Source organism: Cynocephalus volans, chromosome 17 (genome assembly GCF_027409185.1).
Source record: "Cynocephalus volans isolate mCynVol1 chromosome 17, mCynVol1.pri, whole genome shotgun sequence".
Taxonomy (NCBI): Eukaryota; Metazoa; Chordata; class Mammalia; order Dermoptera; family Cynocephalidae; genus Cynocephalus; species Cynocephalus volans.
The window spans coordinates 13,108,405-13,133,109 of NC_084476.1; the positions used below are offsets into that span (position 1 = coordinate 13,108,405).

General features: G+C 39.6%; 1 protein-coding gene across 10 annotated transcripts in view; it reads left to right on the top strand.

Moving 5' to 3' along the window:
- Window positions 1-307: 307 nt before the first annotated feature.
- DENND1A (DENN domain containing 1A) overlaps window positions 308-24,705 on the top strand; it is a 484,353-nt gene continuing 459,955 nt past the window's right edge. For 5 of the 10 annotated variants that reach the window (XM_063081857.1, XM_063081864.1, XM_063081862.1 and 2 more), the window contains exon 1: window positions 396-569. In XM_063081857.1, coding sequence (XP_062937927.1) covers window positions 553-569 — 17 coding nt within the window. In that variant the 5' untranslated portion in view covers window positions 396-552. The other 5 variants (XM_063081859.1, XM_063081858.1, XM_063081861.1 and 2 more) reach the window with 4 other exon arrangements.

Genomic DNA, 24,705 nt, shown 5'->3' on the forward strand with positions numbered 1-24,705 from the left:
CATAGTGCAAGAATGCGTGAAGGTTTCTTTGGGAAGGCTTGCGGGTCTCCATGATAGGATTACGGTCTCTTCAGGGAGACTGTAGGTGGCGGTTTCTTGGGAAGAACAGCGGGATACAGGTCTATAGCAGCCTGCACCGGAAGCCAAAGACCAAAGCTCTCAGGAACACGCGCTCCGGGAGACAAGAGGCGAAAGCATGGTGCCCACCCCTCGGGAGGCCCCGCCTCCCGCGAGCGGACTACACTTCCCAGCAGTCCCCGCGGGAGGCGGCGGCGGCGCCGCGGGCGGGAGGGGGCGACGGTGTGAGAGGCGGAGGGGGCGGCGCGCGCCGGGCACGCGCGCCGGCGACCATGGCGTTCGCCGGGCTGGAGCGAGTACATTAACCCCGGGAGGCGGCGGCGGCTAGGGAGCGAGCCTCGCGCGGGCGGGCCCCAGCCTGAGGGAAGGGAGGAAGGGGCGGGGAGAGCGCCAGAGGGAGGCTGGTCGGCCGCGGGCGGGCGGGCAGCGCAGCGCCGAGCGGGGCCCGTGGGCCCATGAGGAGGCCCGGGGACCATGGGCTCCAGGATCAAGTGAGTGCGGCCGGGCCGGGCGGAGCCGGGCCGGGCGCGGGGCGGCGAGGCCGGGCAATGGCCGCAGGCCTCAGGCCGCGCGGGGGACTTGTTGCCGGGACCGGAGGGGCGCCCCGCGTGGCGGCGTCACGCGGGGAGGGGGACGGTTGCCATGGCAATCCAGGGAGGCGCGGGGGCGGGGTGCGCGCGGGGAGGAAGGGGCCGGTTGTCAGGTGTCCCCACCTCACCTGAGGGCGGGAGCAGCTGGGGTTACAAGGTGGCCTCCTATCCGGGCTTACAGAAAGCCCCTGAAAATGGTCATGCAGCTGTTGGGGGGTGGGAGTGAGAAATCTCCGGAAGCAGCTCCCCGAATGGGTGTGTTTGGGGCTCCCATGAGAGTTCGCAGGTCCTGAGAGGTTGCAGTTTGGCTGCTTGAGGCCTGCGGTGCCTCCACAGAAGTGGTGTGAGGTTCTGACAGGGAGGGGCCGCTCATGGACGGAAGGTCTGGGGAGGAAGGCCCTTCTCTCTCCTCCTCCTTTTCCCCTCTTATCTGTGAAAGTCTGCACGCAGCGGGGGCCAAAGGCTATGAAGGAAGATACCGCTCTCGTTGTTGTAACCTAGCACCTGATCTGAATAGTCGTTGGAAAGGCTTTGTAATCCAATCTGGCAAACTCCCTCATTCATTCACCCAGAGTCCCTGGTCGGGGGTTAGTTTTCAGGGGAAATTGTTGCTACATCTAACTTCAGAACCCACTGAAACATTGTTGTCCTCCTGTAGACATCGAAGTTGACTTTGGAAAGTGCAACTTCTATGCTGTCCAATTTGGGTGTCTTGCTTTGGACTCTATCTCCCCTCCCAACCAGGTCCTCTTCTGGCCTCTCCCTTTTTCAGCCCCGGAACATGAGATACTTTATCACTAATTACTAACAAATGTTCACTTTTTCTCTATGACTAATAGAATTGTTTAAGGTCATTTAAAAACAAAGTTGACAGCATAGGCTTTCCAAACAGCTTTAATAGGACACTTTAAACCTTACAGGAAAGTCTGTGGAATATGTTTATTTCAGCATTTTGAGAATTGTGGTAGGGAAGTTTGAAATGGAAAGGCCCTTAAGGGCGAGATCTAATAATTATTCAAACATTGAATCTCATGTCCAGGTGATGCCTGTGCAGTGTGACCCTTGCCCAGCTTTGCAGTCCTCTGAGTGGTTAGACTTCCCATTTTTAAAATGTGTCATATGTGCTGCAGCAGTCCTGAGACGTCTGCTAAATTAAACTAGAAAAGTTTGCTTATGATAATGAAAATGGAAGAGTTGGATGAGCGTGCTGTTAATTCTTTTTTTCGTGGAAATGAGGAAGAACAGTTAGAATCATGCTCAAAACAAGAGCTTTAGGGGCTTAGGAGATAAAAAGACGTAGTTTGTGAAGCATTGGGATTAAAGAGGCACTCCAAGTGTAGCTCCTGCTTCCAAGTAAGAGTTGTAAACTTGTATTTCAATAGCACTTAGAAACACTTTCCAAAAGCTACCTTAGAGTCACAGAGTATGTGTGAGGATGCTTACCCTTCTTGTTACAGAAAAGTTCAGAACTTGCCTGACATGAGACAGTGAGTGTCAAAACCAGCATGAAAGTCCAACAAGTTCAGAGGACTGCCGTCAGCTCTCTCTCTTGCTCTTGAAGGTAGCAGGTTGACAAATACTTTTCTCAAGTGTGTTTTGCGGAATCCGTCACTGTAATATCAAGCACTCGGGCAAGGGAATTTATTAAGGCATGAAATTGTATTAAGCTTGAAATTAGTATGAAGAATAGCCTTATTGATTTTGAAACTAGACTGCTCTGTGATAAAAACTTAGCCTCGGGTATTTGTTAGCTTTACTTGTGAAACCAAAAGAGAATATGAAGAGAGAAGTTATGAAAAGTAGTTGTGATTTATAGTGACTGTTGATTATGCAACTTCTGTCTGTAGCTAAGAATGGGGATGGACAGGTGGTGAGGAAACCATCTACTTGGGTGCTGCCCTAGTTCGAGAAAACAGAGCTTTTGGTCACTACTGGCCACTCTCAAAAAGTCACAACAGACTTTAACTCAAGGTATTCACCCAGCTGAAGTGAAATCTAAACGTGCAGGCTCCATTGTGTAGGACACTTTTGAGGGGAATGGGGCAGAGAGCACTCTGGGGCCCCTCCAAACAGGAAAGCACTATGGCTGTCTCTGTTTTCTCTTGCTTATCTCTGATGCATGTGGCCCAGTCAGAAGACAATGTGGAATCAGATCTAGGTTCAAATTCCAGCTCTTTTTTAATGCTAACTATGAAATTTTGCAAGACTACCTCTTTCAACTTTATTTTCCTTGAGGGTAAAATGGGGACAACTATTTCCAGGTTGCAGGGTCAGGAACAATAAACACAGTATCAACACGAATACCAGACCCATATTAAAAACTCAGTAATTGTTAGTTTTCTTTTACACCTTTTCTTTCAAAAGACTAAGAACATCTGGTATATTTTATACCAGAAATGCCAGAGAAAGGTATGCTTCGGGTAATGGAGAAGAGAGTTTTAATGATCGAGGCATTAGATTTAACATGTAGAGCAGGACTTAACACTGTCTTATTATTAACAAATAAAAGTTGATTTAAAACAATACTATGTGTAATTGTGAAGCTGGTGTCTGTTGTATGATCAGTGGTAAAGCATGTGAGTTGCTGGGCACAGGTGTTGAGATTCATTGCGTGATCAGACTTTTCTTTCAAGCTAAGGCTGATTAAGCACAGTCTCTAAGTCAGACACCATATAATGCTTAATGTAAACCATTTCATCAAACCTTCACAACTGCCCAGTGATGTAGATGCTATTTATTAACCACAGTTTTCAAATGAGAGAATCAGAGTTTATAGGGCTAAGATCAGATACTCTCTCCAGGAAACCTGCCTTGATGCCAGTTCCCCATCATCCTGCCCCTCCCCACCCCCCAGCCTAGGCTAGGTGCCCCTCATCTGTGTTCTGTGGCCCCTTATGTTTATTACTGTCATAGTACTAAATCTAGTTCCTGTGTGTTTCCTATACTAAGCTGGAAAGGAACAGGGACTGTCTTATTTGTCTTTGAGTTCCCTGTGTTAAACTCAATGCCTGGCACTTGGTTGTTTAGGAAGAATTTATGGAATACATTTAAGAAATGCATTAGGGTCTGAATTAAGATCCTAACTAAGACTGGGTTATCTGAGTTGGGTGTACATAGAGTTAAAGATGCTGTTTGAACCCTTGAGGAGGAAGAGTTTTTATATTTTATAAGTTTTTAAGCCAAATTGTCAGTAGTCTAGGCAGACCATTTCTTACTTTTACTAGAGTGTTTGGTCCATGTTCATTTTAATAAAGGAATATTGTCTTGCCTCAAACTAAACATCTAATTGACAAAGGAAAGGGAATGTCACCAGTTTGTAGGTAGCACTCTAGAAACCTAAACCTTAAACCTGAGCAGACATTTATCTGGAGGGATAAAAGGAGCAGTGGTAACTGCCAATCTTCAACATGTATATTTAAATCTTATTTACTGTTTGAGTGATCCCAGTGGACTGGAATGTGGTTAATATGAAGCAATTTAACTGATAATGCAGACAAACAGCAGGAAACTGTGTGGCAGTTTAATATTGCTTGTGGTGACATCCTAGAAATTGCTTCCAGGCACAAAGTGCAGGAAGTGGGTTATAAGTAATCGAAGGAAACATTCTAAGTGAGTCTGAAGAAACCTGACATTTATGGACTCAGAAAAAAGCATATTCTAAGATTTGAAGGCATAGGGACAGAACAGGGCAACTGATTTGGCTTTGTGGTGGTGTTTGTTCTGCATTATCCTGTATACCTGCCTTCTGTCTTCGTCAGACTGACCTCTTTGAGATTGGTGATGAAGAAATTTATTCATTTATTCATTCACCTACTATAGAACTGAGAAGCATGTCAAGCACACATTAAGCACTTAATAAATGTTGGCCATTATTATTATAATTAGTGGTAGTACTGTACCTAACAGTGTGCTAAGTACTAAGGACACAAAGATGAAAAGGTTTTTCTTTGCTTTAAGGCTTTCTAAAGTAGTAGACATAAATGCAAAACAAAAATGACCTCCTGGCCACCTCCCCACTGACAAAAAAAAAACCCCAGAAAACAAGTATAATATAATAAGGTCATTGCTATGATGGAGGTGTAGCCAGTGATGAATAGGTGACTTTGTGAAGGAGAGACTGTCTTCTGGGAAGGGGGGGGGGTGTCAAGAAAGGAAGACCTCATCAAAGAGATAGTGTTTTAACTGAGAGATGAGTAAGGGTGTGAAAGGGGTAAGGGTCGTGGCAGAGGGAGCAGAGGTGGTGGTGATGATGGTGGTGGCAGTGGTAGTATCAACAGAGGGAACAGAATGCATGAGGACATGGCATATTAGAGAAATAAAAATATTACCATTTATTAGACACTTAAATGCCAGGAATTGTGTTAGACTTCGGCAATTATAATGGTGAACAATACAGATTCATTCCTACTCTCATTGTGCTTATAGTTCGGTGGACCTGACAGTTTAAAAAAAAAAAAAAAAAGTAAATTCACATAAGCTATGTGGATGTGCTAAAAAGGAAACAAGATGCTGAGAATGATAGGAGCAGCTGTCCTTTTTTAGACAGTGGTGGGGGAAGGCCTCATTGTGAAGATGACATTTTAGCCAAGGATGAGGAGGCATTGGTCTTATAAAGAGACTGGGGAAGACTTGATTCCAGGTAGAAGGCAGAGCATACACAAACCCCTCCAGGCAAAAAAAACCCCAAGACATTTCAGGAACTGACAGAAGACTAGTGGGTTTGAGTGTACACTGATGGCAGAGAGGCTTGGGGTGAGGTCAGAGAGAGTGCCTGAGCAGGGCTTTGAAGGTCATGGTGATCTGAAAACTGCTTTGGTAAGCTATAATTCACATAGTATAAAGTTTACTCTCTTGAATTATGTAATTAAGTGTTTTTTAGTATATTCACAAAACTGTGGTTAATCACTACTATCTAATTCCAGAACATTTTTATCACCCCAGAAAGAAACCCCACACCTGTTGGCAGTCACTTCCATTCCCCCAAACACTCTGAGCCCTAAGCAATCACTAATCTGTTTTCAGTTGCTGTAGATTTGCCTGTTCTGAGCATTATATATAAATAGAATCATACAATATATAAATCTTTTGTGTCTGGCTTTCACCTGTCAAGATTTATTCATGTAGCATAAAGTTGTTTCATTACTTTTTATTACTGAATAATATTCCATCGTATGGATATACCACATTTTACTCTTCCATTCATCAGTTGTTGCGTATTTGGGTTGTTTCTACTTTTTCACTCTTATGAGTAATGTTGCTGTGAACATTTTGTGTGGACACGTTTTCATTTCCCTTGGGAATATACCTCGGAGTGGAATCGCTAGATCATATGGTAATTGTATTTAACATTTTGAGGAACTGTTGTAATTGTTTCCCAAAGCAGCTGCACGACTCTGTGAAGTGGTATCTCACTGTGGTTTTGATTTGGCCCAAATGAGTTGTGTTAGAAAACAAAAGATCAGAGTAGACAGAGTCTAAGGTTTCTCAGAAGTTGGGACTTGAACTGAAAGAAAGGGGAAGTAGGGAGAAGGGAGGAGTGATTCCGAAGGAAAGAATAGTGAAAGTTATATGACTCGAAAGTGGGTATAAACCCATCTCATTGTTTGCAAGTACTGGGAAGCAGCCTGGGCTTCTTGAGATAGCTCTGCTCCAATCTTTTTTTGGATTGCTCTTTAAAGGATCCCATTACCAAAATGCACGATGGACTTGCTCCTTCTTGAGGTCCATTGTATAGCAGATTGAGGTTATCTCTCTGCTTTGTGATGAGACTAGGAGTTGAAATGTGACTTCCTCTCCAGGCCTTCTCCCTCTAATTGCTTTCCCACCACAGTGCTCCCCTTCCCATCCCCATAGGGGACTGTAAACAGACTTGGGGTGGTGGAATAAAAGTCTCTCACTTATTAGTGCCCAGAGTCAGCCACTCATATTTTCATGACTTTTCTGGAAAGTATATTGGTGTTACTCCATCATTCTACTCTTAGTTGTGGTCAACCTGGAGGGGGTTATAGGGCAGATAGGAATGTTGAAACAGGGAAAGTGTACAACCTGGAGTATTTAGGAATATATGTTTGCATTCGGGCTATTAAGTCTGTGTGTCCAAGTTCTTGCCTGGAGTTCTGGTTGCAGTTGTAAAGGTTCAGCCTTTTTCCTGGCCCAACGGGGAACTATTCTCTGGGTTTGCAACATCCTTTTTGGTTAAAAGGGCTTTGTTGGAACATGGAAAGATAAACAAGGAAGAAAAATAAAAGAAAACAAAACCAAGTTGGTCTCCTCTACTTTTATTGGAATGCATCCCCATTCTTTACAAGTATTTAGGACTCGAAAAGGAGCCCAATGAAGTAACAAGAGTTATGTTCAAAATATATATATTCCTGTAGAAAAGATAGGTGACATTACAAAAGGTCGTTTGTAAGTTTCTCATGGCATTTTTGTTAGATATACTGTTAGGTACAAATCAGCAGCTGTCAAGGGCAAGGACATTACAGGCAGAGGCAGCTGTGTATACAAAAGTCATAGGGAGGTAAAAGGTATAGCTGAAATACAGGATATGTGGGTAAAGATTACAGGAGATGAAGTTGAAAAAGTAGGCTTGTGCCATTGGGACATGATGTCATTTGAAGGGTTGAGTTGGGAATGTAAAATGATTAGGTTTGGGTTTTTAGGTAAATTACCCTGCCAGCAGTAGTTTATAGCAATGATACGCCTGGCTTGTGCAAGATGATCCATGGGCTGTGAGAAGAGTATATTAGAACTTATATTTATTTTTACATCAACCTTCAAAATTTCTGTTTCTGTGTTTTCTAATGGGTTATTATAGTAAGGTATTGTTATAATTTATAAATATACATAATCAATTGTATACTCAATTTTTTATTGATAGGAAGGAATGCATAGGAAAAAAATGGGAGACCAGTGGATTATGGAACTATGTAATAGTTTATACTGCAGAAAATCAAGGGCCAAAGTAAGGTTTGGCAGTGGAAAGAGAAGGGATGGATTTGAGAGAGATTTTAGGTGGAATTGACAAGACTTGGTGATAAATTACATGCAAGAGGCAAGAGAAGAATCAAAGATGATTTGCCAAGATTAGCAAAGTTATATTATAAATGGGGTGTTTGTAAGATAAGGACTGGTTATATAATGTGTTTGCTTTTCTGAGAAAGAGTGAACGGTTATAATTGGGAGAAGGCATTTTAGGCTGCAGTGAAAAAGGAAGAAAATTTTAAGGATTCCGTAGTGAATGTGTGTGCTTTGTTAGATAAGTAAGATTTAAAGTGGGCTGGACCAAGCTGCTGAAGGAAATCTGTCCAGGGTAGATTTAGAGAGAAAAAGAAACAAAACAAAACACCTTTTGAACTCACTTTAGCCACAGGAAAGGGTTCAGGGATGTTGCATTGATCCAGCCTAGGCTATATGAATAAGTGGAAGGAAGGAAACCAATCTAGAGAAGATGCTGTTTGACTCCAAGCAGATAGTTCTTGTACTACAGGGCGTTGAGAGGAGCTCGAGGGATGTAAGCATTGGAGTTTTGAGTCTCCAGAACTACACTCAGTCCTCCTCTGAGTTCTAAATTTCTGAGTGTCAGGATTTTTTTTTGTTTTTTTAAATTTATAAAGGGAGGCTAACAAATTCACTTGTAAGGTTGTTTTGAGGATTAAGAGATCTCGTGCCTAGCCCTCGGCAGAGATGTGACTGTTTAGTAAATGACAGCTATCGTTGATATTGCTTGGAGAAGATGAAACACACAGTTGTTTTAACAGTCTGGAGTTAAAAAAAAAAAAAAGTCAAAAAGGGAGCAAGTGTGTTCCTTTTTATAGTGGTGCAGTTTTCTTTTTTAAACAAAGTATTTGCTTCATTTTGGCGAGAAGGTTAGAGTGGTATATAGTATATTTTACTAAATTTATTTGAAGGATTGAGGTTCTGTTATATGCGAAGAACTATTCCTCTTGCTGGTTGGAGAGAAAGGAAGCCTATAGTCTATTAAGAGAGAGAAAATGAGAATGCAAGTAATTAAATTATAACATCTAAGAAAATTTTATGTCCCCTCTCTCATAAATACTATTAGAAATTTTTACTCAGTTTTATTAAATATTCCCACCTATAATTTATATTTATCTTTATTTAGGTGGTACTACTGTTCAGTCAAGTCTTTTTAACACAATTTTTCATATCTTTTTCCTTGGTGCTGAAATTATTATTGTACTTTTTTGTTTTGAAAAATTTTTAACATCTATAAAAGTAGCATAGTATGAGTCCCTAAATGCCCATCACCCAGTTTCAACACTTATTAATTTATGGCTTTCCTAGTTTCATTTGTAAGTAACTGACTATAACTCCCTCCCCTGCCATTCAGTCCTGGATTATAATGAAGTAAATCCCAGATGTCATATCTCATTCTAAAATATTTCCATATGTGTCTCTAGAAGATAGGTATTTTAAAAAATCATAACAACAATTACATTAACACCTAAAATAACAGAAATTCCTTAATATCATCAAGTATACAGTCAATGTTCAAAGTTTTTTAGTTATATCAGTTTTTTTTAAAAACAGAATCATCTAAGGTCATACGTTGCAGTTGGTTGACATCTATATCATAAGAATCTTTTCCTTCCCCCCTGCAATCTATTTTTTGAAGTAGGTTATTTGTCCTATATAATTTCCATTGCACCCTCATGGTTTGTTTAATGTGTTCTTTTGTTCCCTTTATTTCCTATAAATCTATAGTTAGATTAAGTCACTTGATCAAGTTCAAGTTTATTTTCTTGGCAAGAATGCTTAAAAACAAGGATTCGGATCCCTGTACTGGCCAGCCACCAAAAAAAAAAAAAAAAAAAAAAAAATAGTTGAAGTGGTAATGGGTACTTCTATAAGGACACACATTATGTCTGGTTTTCTCTCTTTTTTGATCCATTAATTTATTAGGGGTTGTAAAATGTTGATATTTTGTTTGTCATTTCTTCTTCATATTAGCTGGAATACTTGTATGAAGAAAAATTTCCCCATATCAATGTTTTGGTTACCCTGAGGTACATACAGTTCATATAGGAAAGGCAGGATAGATGCTTGATTTCCTTTATTAGTTTTTCAAAGGGTTAATTTCCTAGCATATTCCAAAGTTGACTAATTGATTTTGGGGGGTGGGGGTGGGGAAGTGTCACAACACATGTATTTGAAGCTATTTGTTATATAGCTTAAATCTACTGTAGTTATTATCCTCATTAATATTTATCCTATCTTTATCCAGTGGGAACTTCTTCAAGTGGATTTTTGAAGTCCTTTCAACAGGATCCTAGTAGTTTCTAATAGCTCCCTTGCCTTTTGGTATAACAAGATGTTCCAGGTTCATCTTCTATGTTTCCTGCTCCAGATTGGTTTTCTATTTTTTCTCTGAGTCCTGGTTTCTTTTGGTTGGAAATGGTAGTAGAGATTACAACTGGGATTTTAGGAATTTTGAGGGAGGGGGGAATTTTTCCTACTGGGTCAGCCATTATTTCTAGGTTTTTCCAGGGGTCAGAATTAGAAGATATATGTGTGTATTTTAAAGGTAAACTACATCATATGCTCATATTGATATTTCCAATTACACACTGTAGAAGTTTTATTTAACCTCATCACCCTTTTATCTCCCATACTCATACCAAAAGTCTTGATTTCCAATGACACCAGCATAATTACTCTTTTGCTTTATCTCACAATACCCAGACTACTCAACAGCAGTACCAATGTTACTACCAACAGTATGATTACTGAAAACAGTTATTATTTTTTTTAATTTGGCAGTTCTTTTTGTTCTAGGGTATATATCTCACTAGGAATGTATAGTCAAATTACTATTTTAAAATCACCAGAAATAGTTATTTTCTCTGTGGTTGTGTCACCAACTCAATACAGTTAGGTTTTTAAAATTTTTTGTTTTAATTTCTTGGGATTGCTTTTTAAAAATAATTTAATTTTGTTTTATAAGTACATAAAATATGTATATTGTTTGAAAGCCAGATCTACAAAACAGGTATATTCATAAAAGTCTAACTTCTATCCTTCCCCACCACCCTATTTCTTCCCTCCTCTGTAGGTAACTAGTTTGTTTTCAGACTTTCATTTGTCCTTCCATTAAGGAAAAAAAAAAGGCAGGTTGGCTGGTTAGTTCAGTTGGTTAGAGCACTGCATTATAACATCAAGATCAAGGATTCAGGTCACTATACTGGCCAGCTGTCACAAAACAAACAAAAACCAAACAGAAAAAACCAGGCAAATACATAGGTGTATTCATACCTCCTCTTGCCAGGCCCGTAGATAAGTGCCAGCATTCTATGTGTACTTTTCTCCCCTTGGCTTTTCTCATTGTCTAATATGTCCTTAAAAGAGGTCAGTTCTAGCATCATAAAGAGATCATTCTCATTTCTCTGTAAGATAGCATAGTACTCCATTGGATGGGTGGACCATGGTTTATTCAACCAGTCACATACTGAAAGGCATTTAGGCTGTGTCTAGTCTTTTATTATTGTAAGTGGTGTAGTAATGAATGGTCTTGCGTATGTGCCTTTTTGGGTTTTTAGCATTATACTATTGAGTTAGATTCATAGATGTGGGATTTGTCTTAGTCTGTTTTGGGCTGCTATAACAGAATACCTAAGACTGGGTAGTTTGTAAAGAATAGAGATTCATTTCTTACAGTTCTGGAGACCCAGAAGTCCAAAATCAAGGTGCCAGCAGCTGGCTAGGGCCTTCTTGCTGCATCATCCCATGGCAGAATGCGAGAGAGAGAAGGGAAGGGAGCCAAACTCATTCTTTTATCTGGAAACCACTTCCGTGATAACTAACTCACTTTGGCAACATTGGCATTAGTACATTCATGAGGGCAGAGCCCTCATAATCTAATCATCTCTTAAATGTCCCACTTCTCAACACTGTTGCATTGGGGATTAAGTTTCTATCACATGAACTTTGGGGGACATATTCAGATCATAGCAGGATTGCTGGGTCAAAGGGTAAGTTTATATGTAGTTTTACTAGATATTGTCAAATTTCCCCCATAAGGATTATGTTAATTCATATTCCCTAACATCAGACTTCTTATTCATCAGCAGAGTATGTTTGACAAACTTTAAAAATTATTTTAGTCAAAGTTAAAAACACACATGGTAACAAATCAAATAGTTCTTAAGAACCTGTGATGCTTTTCCCAGTCCCACTCTTCAGAGACAAACCCTACTAACTGATCCTATTTTTAGTTCTGGTGGTTAAACTGTGACCCTAGATAAATCTCTATCTGTTAATTAACTTTAGACAGTATCTTTTTACTCCCTGAAATGAAAGATGAGTAACTTTGTAGTACTTCTCTTTTTGTTCAATGTTTTATATATTTATATCACTTTAATTCTTATAATGGTTATTCTTTAACTTAAACCTCTTTATTTTTCCCTTAACTTTCAACAGCATCTCTTGGCTGCACATTTTGTAAGGGAAGGATATTATCCTCTTTCTTCTACTGTTCCTAAGCTATACTTTTACTTTTATGTGGTCATTTAAATTTTGATCTGTGGCCAGAATGAAATCTTCCATGATTTATCCTTAGGTTAAGTCTAAAAATAGAATGTTACTATGAATATTTGAATATAAGTATTTAACTCCACTAGGCCAGGTAGGGTGCTAGAAAAACATTTTCTTCTCGTTTAAAAGAGAATGTTCTTAACATCAGGGTTGTGTGAGCTTTTTTTTCCTTATAATCCATCCAGAATTAAAAATTATGCTAAATTTCTTTTGCTTCATATCTGGATTTTAAAAAAGTTTTGCATTTATTTGTACAAAATAGCAAAGGTGATGCCAGCTGTATAGAGAGCAGCCCAGGGGATCATACATGTTTTTCCATCCTCATGTTGACAGATAGAAACTTTTCATCCTACGTGGGGGCCTGGGCACATTTGGGAGCCTGGGCCTTGGGGCTAGCCTTTGGCCAGCAGAGCCTGGCATCCTGCCAGTGTCATAACCAGCATGCCTCCCGAGCTTGAGACTAATGCCCTTCAGGACCTCAAACTTGAAAAAGGCCTGATGGCCTTGGTTTTAGTGGCCTGTGTCTTCTGTACACCCCCTCTGTGTTTCTAGGCAAAGTGCATGATCCTTAGGAACTTAGGTTCAACTTCCTTAAAAGATATCTTTATGATCAGGGTTTACTGATGCTATTTCTGTGACATTTTGGTGCTGGCCAATATGGGGATCTGAACCCTTGACCGTGGTGATATTAACGCTGTGCTCTACCCAACTGACCTAACTGGCCAGCCCTTCATTGCCATTTTGGAACTGGATATGTGCGAAGTGGTTCTTGGACTTGGCCACACCTGCACTGCTGCTTACAGTGCAGAAAGTGCCTGAGACTGGAAAGTAGAGCCATATCTGGATTTTGATTTTTTAAAAATAGTATTCTTTCTCTTCCTCTCCTTTGTCCCGAGTTTCTAAATCTTTTTTCTTTCATTATTTGCTTTTATCATATCCTTAATTTTTTCCAAACTTGAAGCCGTATTTGCAGTTTTATTAAGACTCGTGTTTTCCCCTCTGCTGGTTCCCTCCCACCTTGTTTCAATTTGTGTAAAATCATCCGTATTGTTATAGTCCTGGAATGTCTCTTTACCACTTTCCTGGGTTGATTTAATTATGTCCTGGTCCCTGTGTTATCATTTTGTTTTAATTTACTGGAGCACATTTTCAAGTTCTTATAGGAGACCACAGCAGTGGACTTGCAGAAAGGGCATATGAAAAGTTTTTGCGTGTCTGAAAAGTGTTCGCTTTCTCATGTTTGATTGACAATTTGTATGGTCATAGAGTTTTAGGTTGACAAAATTTCCTGATGAAATTTGGAGATATTTTTCTACTGCCTTTTAGTTGGCTTCCTCCGACACCACTCTGGAATTAGGGGTTCTCTGCCTTGTTTTTGCCAGGTTGGGGTTATATATCCAGGTTCCCTACTCTGCTTCCATTGACATTCAAGGTGAGGGATTCCCTTGTACTAAGGGGGGTGGGAATGTTGGCTCCCCAGTAGGCCTCCACTGATACCTACTTGGCGGGGGGGGGGGTGGGTAGTGCTTATTACTGCTCCTACCATAGCCTCAACCGATACCATGGGGTGAAGGGGAGTGGTCTTGTCACCACTGGGAGGTGATGAAGGTCCTCAGGCTCCACTAGGCCTCCTTGACACTGTCCCAGTGGAGATGGAACCTTGTTACTGCCAGGTGAGGGTAGAAATCTGAGCTCTACAGGTCTCCACTGAAACTACAGTGATGGAGTCCTTGTTACTGCCTAGTGGGGATGATGGAAGTCCCAAGTTCCTACTCGGTTTTCTGTAACACCACACTGAGAGTTTTTGTTATGAATGGATGTTGAATTTTATCAAATGCTTTTTCTGCATCTCTTGAGATGATTATATGATTTTTCTTTTTCCCCCATTAATGTAGGGAATTATGTTTATTTTCAAATGTTAAATCAACCTTGCATTCCTGGGATAAACCCACTTGGTCGTGTTATGTTATCCATCTTTGGATTTCGCTGTATTTGATTTATTATTATTTTGTTTATTTTATGTTTGCACCTATAATTCGTAAGAGATTTTGGCTGTAATTTTCCTTTCTTATAATGTTCTTGTCAGATTTTGGTATCTGGCCTTTTTTTTTTTTTTTTTTTTTTTTAAAGCTCTTATTTGTTGTTTTATTCTCTTTTCTCTCCCTTGTAGCTTTCTGTTCCTGTTTTATACAGGTTCTATTGTTTTCTCTTTTATTTAAAGATGTCATTTTTTTGATTCATATTTCTTAATCTTTTGCAAAGATATGTTCTTCCAAGAGATGATGTTCCTTTTCCCCTATTTGCAATATTTTTAACAGAACTTTTATTTTTCATATACCCTTGCACAAGGAGAACTCTGTCTAGATTTGCTGTTTGCCATAGGTGGGTGAATGGGTTACCACGGGCACTTTTCTTTGTTCCTGCGGGTGACAATCAAATCTTTTCAGCTGTACCTGAAGAACTGGTTCATGTTCATTGTTCCCAGTTGAATTCCTAGTGATGAGCAGCTGTTTGCACTATTGAGGTAGACTTTTGTTCTGTCATTCCCTGATATGCTCATATTTTGAACTAATGACATACAAGAGAAACTGAAATTCCTAGAATGTATTCAATTAGAATTTTCTTGTCTCTGTTCTCACCATACTTTTTGTGTGTAATTATTATAACCAATGTAACTAATTTTAAAAGTAATTCAAGTGATTAGGAATCTCCCCTTACCTGTTAAATAGTGTGTGTGTGTGTGTGTGTGTGTGTGTGTGTGTGTGTGTGTGTGTGTGTGTGTGTGTGTGTGTGTGTGTGTGTGTGTGTGTGAGATCCATGAATCTAACCAGGATTGAAGGGTAAAGTGGCTGAAGGTGGAAGAGAAATTAACCTGCTATAATAGGAGAGAGATAATAAAGGCTGATATTTGGATATTTTCTTTCACTTTTCAGGATACCATCTTTATTTTAAGAGTCCAGGTGTCAGCGAGAATTGTCAAGAAGTAGTGTTAGAAGATTAGAAGGTCTTCACAAGCAGATGGATAACTCTAGAGTTTGTAGCCTGGGTGACCATTGGTTTGATTTGGGTTATGTTAAGTGTGAGGTTACCATCCGTGAGGAGCTTTCCAGGGCAGTTGAAATTTGGACCTGAAGCTTATGAGAGAGGTGGGAACTAAAGATACATGGCTTATACATGGCCCTTTGAGACCTTGACTCTGCCTGTTAGTATAAAAATAACAACTAATGTTTATTGGATATTTGTATTTTCTAAGTACTATACATTTGTTATCTCATTAAATCTTCACTCTTTCAGTTTACCCGCATTTACCCTTATTAACAAGCCTATGGAGAAGGTACTGTTATGAGCCCCACTTCACAGATGAGAAAGACACAGAGGTTTCTGGTTGCCCAAGGTCACAGAGCTAACAAGTGGGGAGCTAATAACTTTACATGCATTATATGCTTTTAATCCTGTCCATAATCCTGTGAGGTAAGTATTATTATTACTGCCTTTTACAAATGAAGCTACTAAAGTAAGAGACTTTAGGTTGTTTGCCCAAGGGCACACAGGTGGAGCTGGGATTGGAGCCTAGATCTGTGTGTCTGAGTGTGCTTTCTCCTCCATGCTGGTCTGATCCCAGCCTCGCCTCCAACCTCTAAGCACACACGCACATACCCCTTCTACTCATTCTTTAGTTTTCAGCTCAGATAGAGCTCCACTTAGAAGCCTCTGATCATACCCTTTACCCTTCTTGTGGCACTTGGAGGCACTTTGATCATCAGCTCTGGCTGTTTCTGTTCTTTGATTGTCTTTCTCATAGTCTGTGAGCTTCATGAAGTCAGGTACTGTAACAGTCTCGCTCACTATTAAACCTTGAATGACTTACACATTAGGTGGCACATAGAAGGCACTCAGTTAATATATATTGAATAATTAAGTGAATGTTTAACTCAAGAAGTCTGGTGTGGATTGGGTTTCATTCTTACTATAATCAATAGTCTATTCATGTATTTGACTCTCACTGTTTATGTTTATCGTGGTTCAAAATAACTGATAATTCCCAAATTGTGTGGCTTTAGCAATCCCCTTTGGGAAATAAATATTTATATTTCTGTTATTTTTCCTAGGCTAATGTTATGCTTTGTCTGTGAAGTAAATACTGATAATCAGCAGACAATGACAATCCAGAATGTGCTGGTTTAACTGGAGAATGTAGTCTAGGGTGTTTCTCTTGCTGTGACTGTAATACAAAGTCAGTCATTCTTAGACCGATCATTGAAAGTTGTTTTACTCTTCCTATAAGCTGGTTATTCTCTTTGGTGCCACAAGTAGGTAGTTATAGCCTGGGATTAAGAAGGAAGAAATTTATAGTGTCCTGATGGCCCACTTAATATTTTCACAGGCAAATTGGTCTGACCTTTCCCACCTTGGTCTGACTTCCTCATAGGAAAAGTTTCACATTGCACAGGAAAGAACAATTTAGCAGGAGTATAAGTTGCAAATTATTAGTTCAGTGGTGCTCAAACATGTTCAGGTGATGAAGTACCTAAAAGTCATGGTATTCTGTGGAATACTATAAAATATTTATATATTAAACTTCAAACTACATTTATTTCCTCTAAATCAGATACTATTTTATATTACATTCCAGAATAGACAGGGAGTAGCAGGTGAAGAAGGTATAAGAATAATTTATGATAGGAAAACAGAATTATATTACCTTATTTTTTCATACAAATTGGGAAAAGGCCATTTCTGACACCTTAATTCAGTTTCCAAACCTCCAGCATTTCAAGTAGCATAGTTGCAGAACCATTAAATTAATTGAATATGGAGGAGAGAGGAGAATCTGAAGTGAAAGGCGATGATGATACCAAGGTTTCCAGTTTGGGAGTGTTAAAATACCGTTCATAGAAACTGATGAATGAGGGGAAATTGGCGTGGAGGTCAACTAGGGTGAATTTGGTTGAGTGTAAACTAGGCTGAGAAATATGTACTAGGTAGAAGATGGGCTTAGTGCCTGTCACATAGCAAGGCCCTCAATAAATGTCAGCTGCCACTGCCAGGAAGAGAAGGTAGAGATTTGGAAATTATTGGCATGGATGAGAAAGAAGAAGCTACGAGAATTGTTTTCAGACTGAGTATTGCAAAGTGAGGTTCAAGGTTTGAAACTAGGGGAAAAGAAGGGACATAGGTAAGTAGTATAGAATGCTGTTGGGAGGTCAGTGGAAATGGAAATCCAGAAAAAATGATTTGGTTTAATGGTAGATTATGGATGTCCTTTCAGGAGACAGTTTTGGTGTGGTATTGCCTTTATCCATTCATCTAAGGCAGAAATCTAGAAGTTAATATTTGATACCTCCTGTATCATTTTATCCCTCCAATCTATTGATAAAGTGCTGTTGTCAAATTTACCTTCTTAAGTAGAACACAAGAACAAACTATAAAAGAATAATAATTTGGACTTTATCAATATTAAAATCTTTTGCTCTTCAAAAGACGCCATTAAGAAAATGAAAAGACAAGCCATAGACTTCTACAAAAACTCTTGCATTTGACCAATTCTATTTCCACTGCCACCTTTATATAAAACATATACATATATGTCTGTATGACTCTTACAACTTAATAAGACACACAATCCAATAAGAAAAATGGGCAAAGGATTTGAATAGACACTTTATCAAAGAAGATACACAGATGGCAAATAAGCACATGAAAAAATGCTCAGTGTCATTACAAAAATGCAAATTAAAACTACAGTGTGAAAGCCCCTACTTTCCCAATAGAATGGCTAAAATTAAAGACTGACAATATTAATAAAGACCGACAATATTAAGTATTGGTAAGGATGTAGAGCAAGTGGAACCCTCACACACTGCTGATGGGCTCAGAGGTTAGTCCTGGAGTTCAAAACCAACTTTATGGGGTCATTTTCCCAAGCTTCCCTCTCTGCTCATCTCCCTGGGGCTCCCTTTTTTTGTTGTTATTCTTCTGGCCAGAAAGCTGGGGCTTTATTTACCTTGCTCTGCTGTGCACTTCCCATGACCACGTCTATTGTCTGGGACAAGCAGTGCGAGGACAGAGAGGAAAAGAAAGTAGTAGGAGTTTGCCCCATCTTCTTAAGGCCACACTTGCTCCGATTAGAGAGGTAGGTTCCTTCCCTCAATGTTGTAGGTGCCTGTAAACCCTTGCTCCTTTCCCATTCCTTGAGCCTGAACTAGATGACTTCTCTTGGATCTCACACTATCCATGCTGATGCCCACTTCCAGTTTTTGGGCTGCCTTGAGTCTATACTCCATGATAATGGAGGGAAAAAATGGTAAACTCACCACTGGTTTGGTGGCACTTTGAATTCTAGTCTTCTATTCTGATCCATCTTTACTGTTTATTTTCTAGGTTCCTCAAATAGCTACTCCATGATTTCTGCCCTGGTTTTATAGATGTATTTTATAGCTGTGGAGAGACAGGAAAGTTCCAAGTAAAATGTGCCTACTACATTTTACTTGGAACCAGAATTTCCAGATTTCTTTTTATTTATCTTGCTATACATTCATTGGACTTCTTGAATGTGTGAATGTGTATATCTTGAATGTGTGGTTAGTTCTGGAAAATTCTCAGCTATTTTCAGACTAAGAACTAAGAAGTTGGGAAGCTCAAAAGGTAAATAGAAGCATTAAAACCAGCTTTAATTAAAACCAGCTGTTGATTGTGCCCAATTCTCCACTTGCCTAGAATATGGATTAGTCTTAGATTATATTTTCTGTCTACCTTGTGTGTCATTTGGTTTTTTTAGGTTTTCTGTTTCTCTTTCTAAACTCTATTTTGTATAATTTCTTTAAGTTCACCAATTATCTGTCTGATTGTATCTTTTTTGCTGTCAAATCATCCATTGAGTTATTCATTCTTATTCTGAGAAATATTTTGTTCTTTTTCAATTTTGCTTGGTTGTGTCATAGTATTACTCTTTATTCATTTTCAATCTCTTTTATTTCTTTAAGCTTATTAAACTTTTATTCCATATCATCTCCAATTCCAGTATCAGAAGTCTGTGAAGTTCTGATTCTGCCACCTTTTAATTTCTGAGGTTCTTGTTTCCTCAAAGGTTTTCTGATTTTTGCCCACAAGCTCATATTTCTTGGAACTTTCTGTGAGTTAATTCTTGAGGCTGAGGTTGATGTGAATTTTTCCATATTCTTTTGTTAGTGTCCTGCATACACTTTTAATTTGGGACCACTTCAACTTAAATTCCTGAGTTGAGGTTTTTTTTGACCATTCAGCAGCAATCCCTTTTGATGACCAGCTTATGGTTGAACTTGCAGGAAGATTTTCCTTTCTTTCTCAGTGCCAAGTTTTGAGAGTAGTGGTTTTTATTTTAGGTCCTGAGATGTGGATGTGGATGGATTTCTTTCTTGATCACCTTTGTAATCCGAGTTTAAATGATGGTAGTGGGATGTCTGTTACACCTTCAGCCTTAGGCTGAACCTTAGTTAGGTCCATATTCCTTGAGCCCCATTAGATTGGGAGAGTGAAGCTTGCATTGGACTGTGTAAATGCCGTCAAGTTTTGGTTACACTACTGGGTTATCTTCACTTAGTTCTTCATCTGAATCTTCCTTATGTTGTTGTAAGCTCGTCAATTTTATTTGAGAAGATGGAAAAATCCATTATTTATTGTTTTCATTGGAGGACTGGAAGGGTACTTAGCATATTGCCAGAAATGGAATTTGCAGCTAGAATTTTTCCAAGTTTCAGTGAGGCTGATTTAGTTACTATTCTTCAGACTCTGCGTGAACATTTATTCCTCTGTACTTTGCTCAGGATGTTCTTCCTGCTTAAAATCCCCTCTCCTCTCCACCTAGCTAAATCCTGTTCGTCCTGCAGTGTTTACTTCAAATTCCACCTGTTCCATGATGCTTCTCTTGAATGCCCTAGCTCACTGGTTCCCAAATGTTTAGAATGTTTGTACCAGTAAAAACTGAAAACAACTTTTGTGGAACCACATGAAAATGATTATCTCCTGTCACCATTATTTTCTTAAAAGAAATTACATTTTTACATCAAAAAGACAGGAGGAACATGATGTCAGATTAAGGACAGTTTTTATGATTAAATACCTTTATATGGAAAACATACTGTACTGTCCCTATTTTTCTAATTTTACTACTGACTGGAAAGAGCTTCATTTCAGGCTATCCACAAATAATTGGGACCATAGCTTTAGCCCAGAATGATATCTTCAATTTGCAAAGCACAGCATTTTGTTTTATCAGTTATGTGGCACCTAGTCATTTATTTCCTCATGACAGCTCATGTTTGACTGTTTACATTTTATTGTGTTTTGTCTCCTTGACTAGGTTGTAAACTTCTTAAGAACCATTATCTGTATGTGTATTTAGATTACTCATAAATATGTGTTGAATGAGTTAAATTTAGATGCCTCAGATGATAGTTGAAACTTAGAAATATTTATAGAGTACACATTTGAGTATATTACATCTCTGAATGTTGTTTATTTCTGAAGGAAAAAGAAGTTTTAATATGAATCATGAGTTGCTTACTCATATCTCTTCTCTTCTTCAGGGAATTTAATTCAGTTAACAAATTTACTGAGTGCTTGTTAAAAGCCAGGCCTTTTGCTAGGGGCCTGGGAATACACAGATGAAGTGAAGCAAGGTTCCCAGTCTAGTGGGTAATATGTACTTACAAGTAGAAAGCATAGAATACCACCTGGGAAACCTTATAATAGAGCTTTGAAACAAATCTTGTGACAATGTGGAGAGAGCAGCTTTTGCAAGGGAGTCAGAGCAGCCTCCAGAGAGGAGGAGGCATTTGTTCATTCACTTAGCCATTCATTCAGCAAATATCTCTTAAGTGCCTACTACTTGCTGAATGTTGGTCTGATGCATTTCAGATGAATAGGACATTATTAGGAGATAGAACACATTTTAGGCCAGGGAAATTGTGATCAAGAACATGCCCTTTGAAGTAAGAATAGACATACACTGACGCTTACTAGATATTTGTCTTTGTTCAAGCTATTTAATTTCTACAAGATTATTACTTTTGTAAAATGCTGCAGATACTCACTACCTCACAATATTGTCATGTGGATAAACTGAGGTGTAATATTAAAAGTTAAGCTTAGCACAGTGCCCAGACCTTCTGAAATAGCTTGATAAATGGTGAGTGTATTTACAAAGCATGTGAATGATTGAGGCTTGATGAGAAGCTCAATGTGACTGTAATGTGTGTGGGTGGGGTGTTGGTAGGGGATGGTGGGCAGTTGAGGCTGAATTGCAGTCTTGTATATCATGCTAATGACTATCTTTTTACTCCTGAGGTCATTTGGGAGTCTTGGAGACTTATATTACATTTTTGTCTTTATTTTTTAAACTGTGCAATGACATGCTGAGCTGTTGCACAGTGGTTAGGAGTGTGGACTTGGGAGCCAAACTTCTTGGGTTCTAATCCCAGCTGCCTCACTTCCTAAACACCTAAACCTTAGTTTCTTTATTGGTAAACTGGATAATAAACATACCTATTTTATATGTTTATTTTGTTTTGTTTGCATGTATGCTCTTTGAAACACTTGTTCTTTTTTTTTTTTTTGTGACTGGTAAGGGGATCGTAACCCTTGGCGTGGTGTCACTCACACTGTGCTCAGCCAGTGAGCGCACCGGCCATTCCTATATAGGATCCGAACCCGAGGCCTCTGCGCTCCCAGCATCGCTGCGCTCCTAGCGCCGCACTCTCCTGAGTGAGCCACAGGGTCGGCCCAAAACACTTTTGTTCCTAAAGCTATGGAACCTTGTGTCAGGAAATCTTATTGGAAATTTAGACATATAAAATAGTGGAAGTAGGTCCATCTGGCGAGCCACTTTCATTGTTTTTTCCTGCCTACTGAGGCCTCTGCAACATATCTGCCAAACACTAAAAACCACTGCCCTAGAGCAAGTGACTGAATGTCTTTCACTTAAGTTATTGTTTGAATTGATGTTCAGCACAAAGAACTTTTACCACTTGGCAGCTTGGAAAATTAGCATTTGTATTGATCTAAATCAATGTTTTGATGCCAAAATCATGAACCTTCATATTAATACCTAAAATATGACTTAGTGTCTTGCAAATGGGGAAAAAGATTTAGAATGACAGAGCCACAGGATATCAGAACTAGAGAGATGTTTCTTAATGATCTGTTTAGATATGAAGAGACTGGGTCCTAGAGAGGGAAGTCTTTAAAGCCGTGCTCCAGCTAGTCAACACATGCATTTCAGACCTCCAGCTCATGGTTGTTGCTCCTTTCTTGCTCAAAGCTGCATGGACAGTTTAGCGCCAGAACCAGGGCAAACAGACGATTTTCACCATTCCAGGACTCATGCTTCTTCAACTACACCTCGTGCTGTTTTATAGTGTGTGTTTTTGGCTTTAATGTTGATTCTTCTCTGAAGGTTACTTGGTGAGTCTGTGGGTCATTTTTTGGTCTTCCAGTTGGGCTCAAAACATCTTGGAGAGCACCTGAGGGCCTGGACTTGAACCAATTGGGTATTCTAAGTTGCCTTTCCATATAGTGATAGGCTTTAATAGCTGCGGTTAAGTAATTTAGAGAAGGTAAACTATGTGAAAAGTAAAGATGTTCTGAATTAAAAATGGTCATTTTATTATTTACCTGGGTGAGTAATTGTACTTACCATAGCTGAAAATCTTATGGAAAACTAAGGTGGGTATTTTTCTGTTTTTTGATAATCTTTTTATGAAGGAGATAGCAGACACTTGAGTGGACATCCACAGTGGAACACATGGAGCCTGGACCTGAACACTCGGGAGCTGAGGTTGCACAGTCAGTCTCTTAAGCACCTCTACATCCTTTTGGCTCTTAAAGGCCACACAGACTATTGTGTCAGCTTTTCCTTGTCTCCTTCCCTTCTCTTAATGGGCTCTCTTGCATATGGCCTAACATTGATCCATTTTCAGTTTTAAGCACTGTTATTTAATTATGTGGGTTCCAGCCCTGGCTGGTTATATACCAGAATCACCTGGGGAACTTAATTTTTTTTCTGGGCCTTGCCCCAGACCCTCTAAATCAGAATCTCTGGGACCTGGAAATTTGTATTTTCTTTTTTTTGGCTGCCAGCAAGTGTGGGAATCCAAACTCAACCTTGGTGATACAAGGCTGCGCTCTAACCAGCTGAGCTAACTGGCCAGCCTGTATTTTCAAAAAAAAAGTTCCTTAGGTAATATTGATGAAACAGTTCACACACCTGAGCTCCAGAACCAGTCACATAACAGACTAGCTCTGTGAGGCAGTTCTGGATTCTTGGGTGAGAGAGAATCTGATTGACTTAGGTTGTCAGATGTCCATTCCTGGTCGCGTGCACGCGCGCGTGTGTGTGTTGCCTGGTCGTGTGTGTGTGTGTGTGTGTGTTGCCTGGTCGTGTGTGTGTTTGTGTGTGTTGCCTGGTCGTGTGTGTGTGTGTGTTGCCTGGTCGTGTGTGTGTGTGTGTGTGTGTTGCCTGGTCGTGTGTGTGTGTGTGTGTTGCCTGGTCGTGTGTGTGTGTGTGTGTTGCCTGGTCGTGTGTGTGTGTGTTGCCTGGTCGTGTGTGTGTGTGTGTGTGTGTTGCCTGGTCGTGTGTGTGTGTGTGTGTGTGTTGCCTGGTCGTGTGTGTGTGTGTGTGTGTGTGTGTTGCCTGGTCGTGTGTGTGTGTGTGTGTGTGTTGCCTGGTCGTGTGTGTGTGTGTGTGTGTGTGTGTGTGTGTGTGTGTGTGTGTGTGTGTTGCCACTGGCTGGTATGGGGATCTGAACTCTTGACCTTGGTGTTAGAACAACACGCTCTAAGCAACTGAGCTAATTGGCCACTTTTCTTTTGTTTGTTTGTTTTAAGGGGAGAGAGGTTCCTATGTTTTGCTCCTTAGTGATGAATGAATTTATAACAATAATCAAGCTGTATTCTCACAGAACATTGGTGTTCTGTGAGTTGATGTTTAAAAAATTGAGTGCTGAATGTTTTCCCCCAAGTCACAGAAAAAAATAAGTGAAGAGAATATTTCAAGTAAATTTTTTCTTTTGTTAAACAGAAATTCTTAATTTTGGTGTAATCAGAACCATAAATTTTTCACATTATGGCTTGTGCTTTTGAGGTATGATATGTCCTTAGCAATCCAAGTGGTTTAGGCTTTGGATACCATTAAGGAAGAAGTGCAAGGAAAAATTCCTAGAAGGAGATTAGATGAAAGAGAATGAAATAATATCAATTTTAATTCCAAAGTCTTTTCTACATAGGTGGTCATGTTGTGTGTAAATAGAGACAATCTTATTTTTTCCTTTTCAGTCCATATGCCTTTTATTTCCTTTCTTGCCTTTGCCGTGGCTAGGCTCTCGAGTGTTATATAGGAGTGGTGTGCTCCCTTGCCTTATTCCCTGTCCTCTAGGGAAAGTATTCAGTCTTTCACCATTAAGTATGATGTTAACTGTAGCTTTTTTGTAGATGTCCTTTGTAAACAAAT